General features: G+C 40.9%; 1 protein-coding gene across 1 annotated transcript in view; it reads left to right on the top strand.

Moving 5' to 3' along the window:
- The window catches only part of LOC131346743 (vang-like protein 1), a 69,504-nt gene extending 53,164 nt beyond the window's left edge, over positions 1-16,340 (top strand). Inside the window, exons 4-9 of the mRNA XM_058380342.1 lie at positions 2,616-3,047; positions 4,311-4,486; positions 8,405-8,538; positions 11,944-12,097; positions 12,713-12,947; positions 14,674-16,340. Of these exons, the coding sequence (XP_058236325.1) occupies positions 2,616-3,047; positions 4,311-4,486; positions 8,405-8,538; positions 11,944-12,097; positions 12,713-12,947; positions 14,674-14,934 (1,392 nt within the window). The 3' untranslated portion in view covers positions 14,935-16,340. The remainder of the gene's footprint in view (positions 1-2,615; positions 3,048-4,310; positions 4,487-8,404; positions 8,539-11,943; positions 12,098-12,712; positions 12,948-14,673) is intronic.
- Positions 16,341-16,665: the final 325 nt, after the last annotated feature.

Raw genomic sequence — 16,665 nt, 5'->3', positions numbered from 1 at the left:
TAAACAGGTTGCCTGCTGTTCGTCCAGTCAGTGACAGTGACGCCGAAAATATGCAAGTAAGATTGTTAAGCCGGGGTTTTTGGAATGTACAGTGTGAAACATCTGTTAACGAATACCCAGGATTAACGGTTAACCCTGGGTATCGTATGAGCAGTGTGAAACGTGATGACAGATAACCCAGAATTCCATTTATCCGGGGTTTAGGATGACAAACAGGGTTAACAATTTCAAGCGTGAAAAGCCCTAAAGAGAGCTTCAGCTGAATTTGTGATGTCACATGCCATGTCTTAACCCGAATCTTGACCAAAGCTTCTCCAGATTTTCTCCAGATCACAAAATTGCTAAATCCTGGAGGATCTAATTACCAAATAAACTTTGCCTTGATATGTGGAAAGTATGTCTTATGTTTTTTTTTATCAGGTATAACACTGTAGGAGTTAGGTAAGCTGAGATGATGTCACAACAAAAAAAAACCCCTCGTCCCTCCATTCCGTCGTTCCTCTATTCTTTTAATTCTGTCTTTTTATCATTGATTCTTTCCTTCTATTGTTACTCTGCTGCCCTCCGGCTTACCAAAGCACTCGGGCAGCTCGGTGCATTATAGCATCCTCTCACTCTCCTTACATCATCTCACACACACTCACACACCAACACCAGTCTCCTCTCTCCTCTGTACAGGGGTGTTGTTTTAGGACCACGCACACACACACACACACACAGTGACAAGAGGAAGCCCAGTGTGAGTGTGCTCTTATCACTGCTATTTTGGATGCATTATCTGTATTGTTCTAGCACACTTTCTTTAGTTTTTGTTGGGGGGATTTGGGGGGGTTCTTAAAACCAGCATTTTTTATTTTCAGGTTTATATTTCGAGTTTTTTTTCGTCCACTTTATTTTAAATTAAGTGAAAACTAACGTAATAATAAATTTAAAAATATATATATAAAATATTTGTAAAAATAAATAAATATAACAAAAATTGTATTTTTTAGAATGAATAAATATATATTTATTTTTTATTTATTCTAATATATATATATATATATATCTTATTTATCTATGAAGAAATAAAGATTTTGTTTAAAATATCCATGTCACAATTATTACTACTGCTAAAATTCTGAACAAAATGTACCTCAAGCACATTGTTTACTCATTTTTACCAAAGCTAATTTTTAATAAATTAATAACTACCAAAGCCCCATGATATCAGGTTGTGTTGCTGTATTCCGATTGATTTTTCACTGCTACATCATTCTAGTTAAAAGTATTAACGGATTGTGTAAACCATTTGCTAATGGGCTGAGTTAGCTTTAGTGCTAATTTAATAGTTTATACACACACACACACACACACACACACCCTTGTTTTGTTGTCCTTGTGAGGACCTTGTATTAATCCTAACTTTAATCTTAGTAACCAAAAGCAGACATTTCATAACACTAAACAAATGCTATAGCTTTTTTTTTTTTCATTAAAAAATAAACTTTCTGTTTGGCCACGAGTGTCAAAAGGGACAGAAGTTTTAGTCGTTGTATTTGGTCCTCTCCAAGATATAAAACCAGGCCTACACAAACACATTAGATTATTTGTGTGATGTCATGTGAAATTGCTGTCTCTGTAAACAAGATAATGAGTTGTATTGTTTACCCTCAGAACTGGAGTGTTAGCCTGAAGCGCTAACCGCTTAAGTGACTGCCATTTTCCCGCCTTTTTCAGAGGTTGCTGTGGTGGTGTGACCTCAGATGTTGTTTATTTTGCACTCAGTGAGGAAGGAAAAGTAAACAAAGATCATAAATGGTACATGTGTAGACAATTAGGATACATTGCCACTAATTAAGTTCGTTTACGTTTCGATTTCTCTTTGAGTTTGTTTCTTGTTTCCAAGTAATATGTAATGGACTCCTGTAATAACTTTAAACCACTACTAGATAGATAGATAGATAGATAGATAGATAGATAGATAGATAGATAGATAGATAGATAGATAGATAGATAGATAGATAGATAGATAGATAGATAGATAGATAGATAGATAGATAGACACACACACACACATATATATATATATGTGTGTGTGTGTGTGTGTGTGTGTGTGTCTATCTAGCTATCTGTCTATATATATATATATATATATATATGTGTGTGTGTGTGTGTGTGTGTGTGTGTGTGTTTCTGTGTGTCTCTTGGAAGACTGTGCTAGAGTTTGTGTAGTGAATTGAGAGTCAGTGTTTATGTAACAGTGTATATTATCTAGACCTCTGGTACCTGGTTTTGATTGCAAAGAAAATTAGATCCTGTTTCGGACATTTCTAACTATCTCTCTCATTTCTCTCTATGCACTACACCTGGATCTATTCCAAATCCGTGCTTTTCAATCATAAATTGTTCTAGATTTCCATATAAAACCTATAAATCGCAGCTAATATTATGTTTTTGTGGAAAAAAAAAGCCTTGTCTATGGTTGCATTATAAATCTGTTGATATAAACGAGGTCAAGTGGAGAAGTATTCTTGAAGTGGAGAACGATTCTTGTACAATGGATCAGATTCAGGTGTAATAACTAAAGAATACTTTCTGCTATGTGGACTTTATCTCTAACCCTCTCTTTGCAGGATGACAACTGGGGCGAAACGACCACTGCCATCACAGGCACTTCAGAGCACTCGCTCTCACAGGAGGACATTGTGCGCATTAGCAAAGACCTGGACGACAGCGTGGGTCTGGACTGTAAACGCTATGTAGTCGTCTCCTTCTCTATTATCTTGACTCTGCTGGTGCTCCTGACGCCGTTGGCGTTCCTCATCCTGCCGCGACTGCTGTGGCCCGAGAGGCTGCGTCCGTGCGGCACGGCCTGCGAGGGCCTCTTCATCTCTGTAGCGTTCAAGCTGCTTATTTTGTTGCTAGCCATGTGGGCGCTGTTTTTCCGGCCATCCAAGGCCAGCATGCCACGCATCTTCATTTTCCGGTCATTGCTGGTCATGCTGGCCTTCCTGCTCGTGCTGTCCTACTGGCTGTTCTACGGAGTGCGCATTTTAGACACACAGGTGAGGAGTCCGAAAAATGTCAATATTGAACACACAGCGGAAGAAGCCGCAAAAGGTCAGGAAGAGATCAGTGTACAAGGAGACAGATTTACTAGGATTTACGAGGAAATGTGTGTCTCAAGTGCATCAGGCACAGATATGGGTTAGAGAGACAAAAATGCATCCTTTCAGTGTCACATATAAACATATGCACCGTTTGTTAGGAAGCCAGGCTCAGAGCATAGGGTTTAGTCATGATATTGTGCTCCTGTTTAGGACGTTTATGGACGTTGCTCAAGGGTCCAGCACTGGCAGCTTGGCTATACAGGGATTTGAACTCAACCTTTTGATCTTTAATCCTTAAATCATGAGGTTTAAAATGGGGCTTGTCAATATATCAGTTATTAATCGTAAATAGTTGGATTTTTCCCTATCCTGTCAAATTGCGCTATGCAAACCTTGTTCTTGTCCTTCAGCTGCTCCCTGTACAGGGTCGCCACAGCAGATCATCCATTCCACATATTTGATTTTGGCACAGGTTTTACGCAGGATGCCCTTCCCAATGCAGCCCTCCTATTTTATCCAGGCTTAGGATCAGCACTGAGAGTTAACCCCTTAGTAGCTGTATTGGATCCCTGCCTGGGAATTGAATTCGGGCTGCTGCAGTGAGAGTACAGGATCCTGCTCCTGGACCACCAGGGAATAAATTGCACAAAAAAGTGAATTTTCTCCGGGTGACTTAATAATCCTTGCATAGGCATTATAAAAACAATTACATGCACGTGTTAGCAATATGCTTCAGTATATTACAATGAATGAAATGACTGAAATGTGTAATATGTATAGTAAGTATATTCCAGGTGCAGATGCAAAATCAAGTCCTCAATATCCTCTGCAACCTGCAATTTTTCAAAATGACCGCTAATCTTCTCCAGATTTGGTCCGAGATGCGTCATGTGGCATCATGTGTATCCATATTTGCAGGTTTATGACCGCCTCTAGATATAATGCACTTCATATTGGACAATTATTGCTCCGATATTACTACACAAGCTGTTTTACAGAGTGGTCTGCCATTACAAACCACTCTGGCACTCTGGTTTTAAAACAGGCACAGTTTAAGCTTTCCGCTGCATTTTTTTTCCTCCACACTGAACCCTGTAATATCAGTGTATTTTAATATTAAGCTCAGGCTAATAATAATATCATTATTGAAAGCGACAAATGTTTTTCTGCAGTACTGGAGTTTAATATACGCTGTTTCTTAACCCCTCGTTGTTCCAGGATGAGGATTATCAGGGCATCGTGCAGTATGCCGTGTCTCTGGTGGACGCACTGCTGTTCATCCATTATTTGGCGATAGTGCTGCTGGAGCTGAGGCAGCTTCAGGCCTGTTTCTCGCTCTGTGTCACACGCTCTACAGACGGAGAGATACGACATTACAACCTGGGACAGCTCAGGTGAGTGATATTTGTATGCAGGATCAACACTGAGCTGAGAAGATGAAAAGGTAAAAATGCATACTACTTATACACCGATCAGGCATAACATTATAATCACTGAGCGGTGAAGTGAATAACACTGATTATCTCCTCATCATGGCACCTGTTAGTGGGTGGGATATATTAGGCAGCAAGTGAACATTTTGTCCTCAAAGTTGATGTTAGAAGCAGGAAAAATGGACAAGTGTAAGGATTTGAGCGAGTTTGACCAGGACCAATTTGTGATGGCTAGACGACTGGATCAGAGCATCTCCAAAACTGCAGCTCTTGTGGGGTGTTCCCGGTCTGCAGTGATCAGTATCTATCAAAAGGAAGGAACAGTGGTGAACCTGCGACAGGGTCATGGGTGGAGCGAAGGCTGGCCCGTGTGATCCGATCCAACAGACGAGCTACTGTTACTCAAATTGCTGAGGAAGTTAATGCTGGTTCTGATAGAAAGGTGTCAGAATACACAGTGCATGACGGGTCAGGGTTGTTTTGGCAGCTAAAGTGGGTCCAACACAATATTAGGCAGGTGGTTATAATGTTATGCCTGATCGGTGTAAAATGAGTTCTTGCTACACAAATGGTCAAGACCTTCACACATGATTGGTGATGGATTCATGAATCTACACACATGCATATACACAGAGACAGGGATGAATTGCACCCTTTCATCATTAGCCTACTGTTGCGTTATCTTTAAGCATTTCTCCGGACCCTCAGCCTTCACCCTTCCCTCTTCTTGTGTTCGATGATCTGAGCCCTGCCTCCCTTCCCCTGATATATTAACCTTAAAGCAACTTTTGCACCAGACATGCTAGACAAGAATTCATCAAAATAAAAACCATAAATCAGTGACTTAAAAAATCATTTTAGGAGAAAAAAAGGCACACAGTTTGGCCACTCTACAGATTCATGACACAGAGCTACATACAGAGGAACAATAGAAGAGAGCAAACACAGCAGACAGCACTGCAGCTCAATAGTAATTAGGCTTTGTTTGCTTGTCTTGCTCTCTCTTAGCAACATGAATAATTGATCAGAGGAGTGAAGGTTGTGCAGATCGAACAGGAAACAAATTTTGCCTTTCAGCTGATAAGCTTGCAGATCAGAATTTGTTTTTTCTGTCAAAGATTCCTTTCTTAAACGCTGTTTAAGGCCCTGAGTATGTGTGGGTTTGTAAAAAATAGCAAGCGCATGCTTCATGCGCATGCCGTGTTTGTAAGAATTAAATTAGCGTCCCTTAAAGCATGACCCGAGCTACTGGCGGCTCCATGCTGAAGCCACTAAAGCAGAGCAGACAGATTTACAAGCACATAGCAATACAGTCTTATATACAGCAAAAGGGATCGTTTCACTTGGTTTCACAGCTATTCGCCGAATGTACAGGCAGAGAGAAAAACTGATGCTTTTGGGTTGTTTGCTATTTGTGTTGGTTAGTGTGTAAACCCCTGCCGAAAACACAGCAGGGTTTAATTTAGATGGACTAAACACTGCAAATCACCCTCAATCACAACAAGACACGGAGAGATATAACAGACTATACATGATGAAAATATTCTCAGCAGACCACTCAACTGGTGTAAAGCCAGGCATCCTGATAACTGGCCAATAGTTTTTTTTAATACTGGACACAAGATTTAGCCAGTTTAGCTTTCATGATTGCATAATTATTTTCAGCACATATCCTTTTAAGCTGTTAGATGTTCTAGCTGTTACGTTATAAATAGTTATTGCCACAGGATATTCTGGCAGGACGAATTTAAGGCAATTGACTGAAAGCTAGCAGTAACACATATAAGCCAAGTACAGCATAATGTATGGAGATGTCTCTTTACTGAAGCTGACCCACTGCTGATGAGCAAATTTATAGTGTGCTGCCTCAGTGTGACATGGCAGTGCATCTGGCGATGTGAGGCTTAACTCTGAACCGCTTATATTTTATCAACAAAGATAAAGTTTAAGACAGCATGATATCTCTCCAGGCACATTATACTGGCCAGTCCTCCCAGGAAACAACCCGCCTATCCCTTTAGAGTGTCTTTATCTGTCGAAAGCATGCAAAACAGGAAACAATCAGGAAGTGTAAGCACAAGTGATTGTTCTGGACTGTCTGGAACTCCAGGTTGTGCTTTCACTGGCACTTAGTCCATGTATGCAGAAGAATTGGAAGAAGTGAATTAGCTGGAATCCAGCGCACTGCCTAAAACAGGGACTGAACTAGAGGAAGAAAATAACTATCAGAGACAGAGACATGGCTCAAGGCTGACAGTGGAGCAGGAGCATGTCTCTAGACTGACAATGGGGCAGGAGTGTGTCTCTAGGCTGACAATGGGGCAGGAGAGTATCTCTAGGCTGACACTGGGGCAGAAGCGTGTCTCTAGGCTGAAACTAGGGCAGGAGAGTATCTCTAGGCTGACACTGCGGCAGAAGCATGTCTCTAGGCCGACACTGGGGCAGAAGTGTGTTTCTAGCCTGACACTGGGGCAGGAGTGTGTCTTTAGAATGAAACTGGGACAGGAGCATGTCTCTGGACTGACACTGGGACAGGAGCGTGTCTCTAGGCTAACAATGGGACAGGAGCATGTCTGTAGGCTGACACTGGGACAGGAGTATGTCTCTAGGCTGACACCGGGGCAGGAGTGTGTTTCTAGAATGAAACTGGGACAAGAGTGTGTCTCTAGGCCGACACTGGGGCAGAAGTGTGTTTCTAGCCTGACACTGGGGCAGGAGTGTGTCTTTAGAATGAAACTGGGACGGGAGCATGTCTCTGGACTGACATTTTGGTAGGAGCATGTCTCTAGGCTGACACTGGGGCAGGAGAGTATCTCTAGACTGACACTGGAGCAGAAGCATGTCTCTAGACTGACACTGGGGCAGAAGTGTGTCTCCAGGGCTGAAACTGGGGCAGGAGCATGTCTATAGGCTGACACTGGGACAGGAGCATGTCTCTAGCCTTACACTGGGGCAGGAGCATTGCTTGAATATAACACTTGAATTAGGACTGGACTCTCACATTGGGACAGAACACAGTCTTGACACTGTTGTGGGAGCATGACTCAAACCTGAGACCCTGTAAGGAGCATGGTTCGTACCTCACACTGGAACAGAAGCTTGACTTGAGTCTGACAATGGGGCAGAAGCATGGCTCAAGCTCTAAATTGGTGTAGGACATTGGATACACACAAGACTGACACTGGTGCAAGATAATGGCTCTAGCCTCACTTTGGGTCAGGAGTACTGGAATATTGCCCGAGCCTGACAGTGGTGCAGGAGAAGGTCAGGGGCATGTTTACTGACTGTAGACAGTAAACCAGGTCATACTGAGTTTACAGTAGAAGTCCAAACCATTTCATTGTCTCCGCTCTCTCACAATCATCCCCAGTGCATCAAGTGAGCAAAATAGCCCCATTTTGGTTGGACAAGGATGTTCTAAGCATAAATAAAGTAAAATAAGAACTGAAACCATGAAACTGCTAGCAAATAGGAGCATGACTGCAGGAAACTAGACCAAGGCCAGTACTTTAATCAGGAAATGCTGAATAATTGTTAATAAGTTACTCTGAGGGCAAAAATCACTGTGCAGATTTTGCATATCTTCAGTAGAGCATAAAGCATTGCATACAGTTTTGCCAGTTTAGCATTTATAATTTTTCTCCTTGCTCTTGGCTTTACTTCTAATGTCAGGTCTTTATAATTGTACCACTGCCTCTGCTTCCCACACACACAACACACATCAAGAAAAACCTGAACCTGAATTGCGAACATTTCCCATAAGAGCCAGTTAGCATTATCCTTACTTGTGTTCGCTCATCATTATCTGTATTAGCTTTGGTAAGGCGAGCTATTCTTTTTTAATCCTACTCTTTATTTATTGTCCTATTCTCATTCCAGCATCCAAAGAGCAGCTGTGGCTGTCTTGGAGAACTATTACAGAGATTTCCCTGTACATAACCCAGCACTGCTCACAGCCTCCAAATCACGTGCTGCCAAACACCTGGCTGGCCTCAAGGTCTACAACGTGGACGGTGAGTTTATAGCCTTTCTCGTGGCTAACTAATTTATCCAAAGAGGCCCTTTTTAAGATGTTTTCTGGGCAGAGACCTTCTCCTTAAAATTCATATAGAGCTTGTGGATCTTAAAATTACATCAGTAAGCCTTTTATGTATATTATACGTAATTATATAATCAAGTCATTGTGTATTATTTATACAAGATCCGACTGCTAGATTCCTCAGTGATGTGCTCACATGTAATTGCAGATCTAAATACTGTTAGTCGTTAAGATGTACTGAATAGAACCGAATATGGGAGCTCACGTGGCTAAATTTTGTGCTAGTTACCTATTTTCCTAAATTAGATTTGGCAGGTACTCACATATTGGTAACCCTCCCTGGCTCACTGAGGTCTCTCTGCCGGCAACCCATATCATAACGCACAAGGCTTACAACTGGAAGCAGATGTTTGACAACTTGATGTACATGTATAGTGTTTTTTTCCAGTACATAGTCACTCAATGCTGCTATTCATACTGCTTACACACTCTTCTCTGGTTTTACTGTGCCCCTGTGTCAAAAAGAGAGCTTTAAATCTAAGCTGAAAGCGTACCTTTTGGATAGTAAGTGAAACTTTAAACTAAGTCGGCACATTTATGCGCACCAAACACATTGCTCTTTGTGAGTCTGTCAGGACCGACACACCCACCACCTAGCACAAGTGCATGATCGATTCAAAGTGCTGTTTAAGCATGCCATGTGACTGGCTGGATTTCCCAAAAGCTATTGTTCTGATCTGTTGTTCAGCTATACAAGGCTCACGCTCTCACAACTTTGAGTAAACTATATGCTAATAATAATCGTTTTTGGGAAACCTGACCGTTCTGTTGAAGATCGTCCCGTGCTTGCTTTTTTGCAAAATGTTCACCGTCCTGATATGTCCACAACTTGCATGAATTCCTTTCCTAGGAAAGGGAACCCTTCTAAGACACAGAATAGACGTGAACGTATCTTTTTCTTTCTAATGGACAGCATTAAGGTCACCTGAAAGCAGATAGTCTTATTACACTAAGCCATTTTTAATATTTAATCATGAGCTAATGTTGCTGGCGTCTGTATTCATGTTATTTGGCTTTATTTAGTTGTTTTTATTTACTTAATTTTTTATGGTATAATGAAGGTTTGGACTTAGTTAATTTTCTGAGACGTAAGTAAATGAAACGTAACATCTTCTAGCAACCCCACTGCATGTGTGAGTTGGGGCTTGTACAGCAATCAAATATTTGCACTACATAATTTAGCCTTCGAGTCCTACACGGGTTTCAGCGCCTCGTGCTGTGATCTGTGCTGAGATCATGTTGCTTCTCATGCTGTTTCAGCGACTCCCTGGAGGAATTCTGTCTCTAAAAACATTTCGAGAACCCTTTAATTTTCGCTGCTTTCTATGTTTAAACAAGTCATTGACCTTATGCGTTGCATTCCTCATCTTGTAAAATGGCCCGCTGAGGAAAAAATAAACATCACTGATTCCTGACAGATTTTGGAACAGAAGCAGAATGCCAAATTGGACAAGCTTTCCCCCGCTTCTTTGATGCTCCACCTGACATTTTTTTTTTAACTGTCTTTCCTTTCCTTTTTTAATCTTTCTGAATCTCTCCTTCTTTCTGTCTTTCCTCTTCTTTCTGTTTGAGCAAGACCGCAGTTGTGTTGAATCAATACTTCTCATATGCCTCAGCTCCAGGCTCTGGGGAAGTCGAAATCCCTGAACTACTCGCTGCTGCCTGAGGAAGTGTGTCGTGCTCTGACTCTCTCAATCTCTCCATCCATCCCTCCCTCCCTTTTTTTTCCTCCTTTTCTCAAGCACTCGCTGCTCCGACTTGTTATTCTAGCAGCACGTGCAAAATCTGAGGGCTGAGAGTAAAAAAAATCTTGGAATAAAAAATATTCATTACCTGAATATTCTGCATTCAAATGACCAGCTTAATCAATGCTTAGCTTAATTAGCATTAACGGTAGTTTGGACTAATATTAGATAAGAAAGAAGGAACTTTTGATTAAATTATATTAATTTTTGTATATCATGCACTGTCTCACTGTCTCAAAAAGTCAACTTTAATATAAATTTATAAATCTCATCTTATGTCTCATATTCTCAAAATCCCAAAGTATCAGATTGATCACCACTGAAACCATCAGTATCTACTGCTTCTGCTGGTTTCTAGTTCAATGCCGAAAACCTCCTGCTCCTTTTCCCTGCTCCAACACAACAAACCTAATCGTGAAGAACGTTAAATCTGAACCGTATTAATCCCACATTACTTATTAGTCACCATTTGCACATTCTGTTTTCACCCAGCCAGGATGTCTCCTCCAGTCGAGTAATAAAACACATCCCGAGTCATCCCTGCCATCACTTATTCATCACACCCCACCCTCTTTTAACCTACATTAACATTATCACCAGGAAGCCCCATTCCCTGTTGCTGTAACAGTGCTTTAATTAGCATTCGCCCAACAGTATCTTTGATGTTGGGGAAGAAGTTTATGAAGACGGACATTCAGCACCACCCTGAGACACGGAGTAGCATGGAAAAGCAGAATAACTGAATATTAATGAACCCTGGGTGCAGAAACAGAATTTGGGGAATGTAGATTAGACTTTTAGATTAGGAGGCTGATTCATCATAGAGGTTTGAGTTTATGGAACGTGAGCACGGTTCTCCTTCATGGAAAAAGTTGCTGTGTTGCTGGACGCTTCAGCCCTTTTTTGTTTTTTTTGGTTTTTCAGTAGATCTGGTTCATTATGTCAGAGACTAGAAGCTGATAACACACTTTCAGTCCACTGTTTAGATAAAGAGTCTGTCCTGCCACTACCATTTTTTTGAGAGGTTGAGAGGTTCTTCTTTTATTTCTCTATACTTTAAGGTTTTATCCCAATATCCAGCATTTTGTTATGCGCAAATTTCAGATAAAACAAGAACTGATGGCAAGAAGCCTTTATTATCACCAAACATACATTACAGCAGAGTGGAATTCCTTTCTTTGCATAGCTGAGGAAGTTGGGGTCAGAGCACAGGGTCAGCTATGATACAGCACCCCTGGGCCTTGCTCAATTGCCCAACAGTGGAGCTTGGTGGTGCTAGGGCTTGAACCCCAACCTTTTGATCAACAACCCAGAGTCTTAACCACTTGAACCACCACTTCCCACCTGACAAGAAGCTTTTATTTTGTTTCTTTAAATAATGACAAAGCCAGTGTAATGGCTCTCTAAAGTCCATTTAATGTATTATTATTTGATCCATTTTATAATTTATTCCGTTGAATAAAACCTCACAGTCACAAACATTTAAACAAGATCATTCACTCAGTCTCAGCCCAGGTCACAAGTTCTTGAGCTGTGGCTTGTTACTAACACTAACACTAACACTGTGTGTTCAGGTCCAGGAGGCAACAACGCCGCCGCTGCTGGAATCTCTCAGTCCCAGTCTCGTGCCATGATCGCTGCTGCCGCCCGCAGGCGAGACTCCAGCCACAACGAGCTGTACTATGAGGAGGCCGAGCACGAGAGGCGTGTCCGTAAACGCAAGGCCAGGTGAGAAATCCAAACTCATGATCATAATATTTTCTTTCCTCAATTAATTAATCAGCTGCTATGTTTGTGGCCAAAACTAAGAAATTAGATGTTGTTGGATATTATGTGGGGGAAGTGATTAGTATGTTTGCTGCACACCTTCAGTTCTTCGGTTTTGGGGTTAGATTATCTGACTCTACATGTTCCCCCTGTGCTTTTGGGGTTTCCTCTGAGAACTCCGGTTTATTCCCTAATCCAAAGACATACATTGTAGGCTGATTGGCATCTGTAAATCATCTGTAATGTGAATAAATGGGTGTGTGAAGGATTGTGCCCTGTAATGGGTTGGCACCCTGTTCACCTTGTCCCACTAGTCCCCTGGGATAGACTCCAGGCTCCTTGAGACCCTGTGTAGGATAACACTACAGAAAATGGATGGATGGATGGATGGATGGATAGAAGGATGTAACAGAGGAATAATCAATGACAGGGCAGATCTTGATGCTTTCCTGTATTAGCACATGATACACAGAAACAAATCCTCTCTGCTTACCTTAATTCCAAATTATTATCGTACTATAATTTCAGCATCAGACTAGACATTTACAAACACACTGCTCGTTTTTCCTCCTCCAGACTGGTGGTGGCCGTGGAAGAGGCGTTCACACACATCCGGCGTGTGCAGGAAGAGGAACAGAAGAAGTCTCCAGGAGACGTGATGGACCCTCGCGAAGCAGCACAGGCAATCTTCCCATCCATGGCCAGAGCGCTGCAGAAATACCTGCGTACAACACGGCAGCAGCACTGCCACAGCATGGAGAGCATCCAGCAGCACCTGGCCTTCTGTATCACACACAACATGACACCGAAGGTACCCACACACACACACACTCTCATATAGTGTATATAGTAAAAGCTGATACAGCTGCATGTAAAGTTATATGACATAGTGATACAACACTTTCACATGGAGACTGAAATTCTTGACAGTGAGGATTGTTTTTCCACGTCGAGCGCTACATTATAAAGTGTTGAATAAAGCAGCCATTATGTTCTGTTCAGAAAATCTTCTTGAAATGATTAAAACTTGGCAAGCTCCTTACTGAGCTTTACATTGTAGAGCATATCTGAATTCTTTAGCTAGCACATTAGTTAGTGACTAATGTGAGCATGATGTCCTGTGAAGGTCTGGAGTTTCTCATCCACGGAGTATTGTGTCTGTGATGTGACCCGGACCAGGATGAAGTGGTTCCTAATGTTGAATGAATGAAACCTTAGTGTTGAAGCTTTGTTAACTTAGTTAGTTGTTTAGTGCAGATTATAATCGGGTTAGAAACCTTCAAAATGAAGAAAAATTGCTAAATGAACCTTGCATATTTTGGTTGGTCAGAGATTAAGTTAAATATAGACGTCACAGTAATCACGATTTTCAAATAACATTTGCACTCCTGGACAGTGAGTGACCTAATATAGTCAGATAAATTCGGATTATGACCAGTCATTGTTTATAACTACCGCTTATAAAGCGGTCAGGGAAATCTTTCTGCCTCCACCTAAACTCCGCCCACATAAAAACGTCACAATTTTCTACTAATACAAAAGGGGTCTATAGAGAACCGCAGGGATGAGGTTTGTCGGCTGACCCAGAAGTGATCATCACTCTGATTCCCTCCCTTTTTTATTGGTTTTTGGATTGTTGACGAAAATAAGCTGTTTGACCAACAAATTGTTTATAATTTATATTACATATTTTTCAAGTTTTGTGGTCTAAATACATTGAGCAGAAGTAAAAGACTAAAGTTAGGCTATAAACACGCTTACTATCCAAAACACCACAAGGCTGAAGTAGATGAGTTTTCCTGTTTGCCGTGATGAAGTTTAACTTCCCTGAAAACCTCTAAAGTCCCTTTTTATCCACTTATTAGCAACAGTCTTTTTCAGGACATGAAAAAGATATTTAATCAAAACCCATTGAATTCTGGAAGATGGAAGCAACAAAGCGAAAATGCGAACGCATTTTTGGGTTTTAGGACTCGTTCCGTCAGCACTCGGAACACACAGCGAAATGACACAAATTCCTAGGAACATTTGATGGGTTTATTACTGAAACTGACATTTGTAAAATCCTACACCATAGAAGAAACTGCAGTATAATCTTCAAGGTTATCAGAGCAAAGCTTATCAGTTCACAGAGCTTTAAATAATAAGGAATTTGTCCGGGTCCTGGGTCAGAGTCTTGCTCCTGCTCACTGTGTGTGGAGTTTGCATGTTCTCCCCGTGCTTGGTGGGTTTCCTCCGGGTGCTCCGGTTTCCTCCCACAGTCGAAAAACATGCTTCAAGGCTGATTTGCCCGTAGTGTGTGATTGAATGTGTGTGTGTGCCCTGCGATGGGTGGGCACTCCATCTAGGGTGTATCCTGCCTTGATGTCTAATGACGCCTGAGATGATAGATCGGATAAGCGGTACAAACAACGAAAAAATATATATTAAGTACATTTCAAAATGTATACAAAACATTTTCAGCTATTTATTGAACAGCACAGAATACATTTTTATTCTATTCTGTTTTATTCTATTTATTTATTTATTCTGTTCAGGCTTTTTTGGAGAGCTACCTGACCCCAGGCCCGACGCTGCAGTACGGACGCGAGCGCTGGTTCGGCCGTCAGTGGACGCTCATCAGCGAGGCATCTGTAAACAGCGGCCTCAAGGACGGCACAGTCTTCCTGCTCAAGTCTGTAGACTTTAGCCTGGTGGTCACTGCCAAAAAGATCCCCTACATCAGGCTGTCTGAGGAGTTCATCGACCCCAAATCACACAAGTTCGTCCTGCGGCTACAGTCGGAGACCTCGGTGTAGACCAGCAGCTTGTGGTATCGTCCTTATTTACACACAACCCTTTTTTTTTCCTTCAAAATTATTCTGTTATTTGGGGGGGGTTTGCAGTTGTATTATGTTGTCATTTTTTTATATATATAATATATACATATAAATCTGTATACCACATATTTGAATATATTTCCTTTTTTTTTTCTTTGCTTTGTTGATTGGTGACATAAATGGACATGTTGATGAGGGATAACATGACACAAGAGTCAACATTCTTTTTCTATAAAAAAAAAAAGAGAGAGAGAATACAGAAAAAAAGAAGAAGGAGAAATAAACTCAGTGGACCGGTCATGACGGTGGACGGCCCCAGTACAAAGCGTCCTTTCTGCTGTTACTCTGTAGCTCTGACGGACCTATTCAGGCACATCACTGTAAATCAGAGCAAACTCCTCCGGACCGGATCCCTCCGGATATCCAGGTGTGGGCATAACAGAACTCCCAGAATGCTCCACTTTCTGGTGCAGATTTTTGGAGGTTCATATAGCAAACCTTTTTTTTTTTTTTTTTTCTACTGTAAGTGCAAACTAACTCTTGGTGCTCTTTAAAACACATTCGTACATTTGTATTTCTGCTGATGATACACACCATGATCCCGATCATCTATTCCACTCTTTCTTTATTATTTTATCCACATATGCACAATGTACAGAGGTGTGAGGTGTTGGTGTGTATCTATTGGAGACAAGTTTCGTGTTCAGCTGGTCGCAAAATACGATGAAAGGTCATGTGATGAAAGTGGTGGTTTTGTTCTTTTAGCATTTAGAGTCACTGAATTTAATCCAAAGGCCAAAAAACAAGTCACTAAAAAAGGTCAAAGCTGCAAATTTCCAATTTCCAACGACGTTGCGCTAAAACGGTCAGTTCTTGTAAATGTTTGAGTAAGGAGCTGATAAATGAGCGGGTTCGACTCCTTGTCAGATTATGGACCATTTGTTTAGACACTGATTTAATCATATTAGTGTCTTTCAGCATTAATAAAGAGTTCCGATTTAAAGAACAAACATATTTATTAACTAAGAGAATAGTTTGACCAAAAACACTAATGTGGCTAATGAAACTAGCATGTCATGCTAGTAGTTATGCTACTCAGTTTTAATGTTGCTTTTATTTGCCTTTTTTTTTTGGTAGAACTATACCACTAACAGTCCGAAGCACGGACTTTTGGGGGTCATTCTGACTGACCTGAGGTACATTTTAGCAGCAGATATGACCGTGTCCTGCTCTCTTAACTCTTTACTTGTTGTTGTTAAAAATATGGCCAAAGATAGACATTAACTGATTCTCTATATGGTGTTTAATAAAAAAAAAAAGTATCATATGGTTATTGGTTATGGACAGCACTTAAAATGATTGTAGAGATTCGGACTAATCAGTAATCACCATGATCAGCTGGTCAGTTATACATTGGGGGAAATGTTGAGAATGGAATTGAATACAAAATAGGTAGAAGATTTTTTTTGTGATGCAAAATCTTGAATTTCTTAATAGGTCACATTTCAGAGTGGAACAATATGCAAAATGAATTAGATGATAATAATAATCATAAAGCACTGTCTACAATACGGTTCCTTTGTAACCCAGTAGCTTATGTTATAGCATTTGATAAACAGATAAACATCCCTATTTTATTCCTCTTATACCACGGTGATTTGCCAGCAATTATAAATGTTTGAACTGTATTTGTAATCAGTTTATATATAT

The sequence above is a fragment of the Hemibagrus wyckioides genome, linkage group LG26 (assembly GCF_019097595.1).
Source record: "Hemibagrus wyckioides isolate EC202008001 linkage group LG26, SWU_Hwy_1.0, whole genome shotgun sequence".
NCBI lineage: Eukaryota > Metazoa > Chordata > Actinopteri > Siluriformes > Bagridae > Hemibagrus > Hemibagrus wyckioides.
This window is presented reverse-complemented; position numbering and strand designations above follow the sequence as displayed.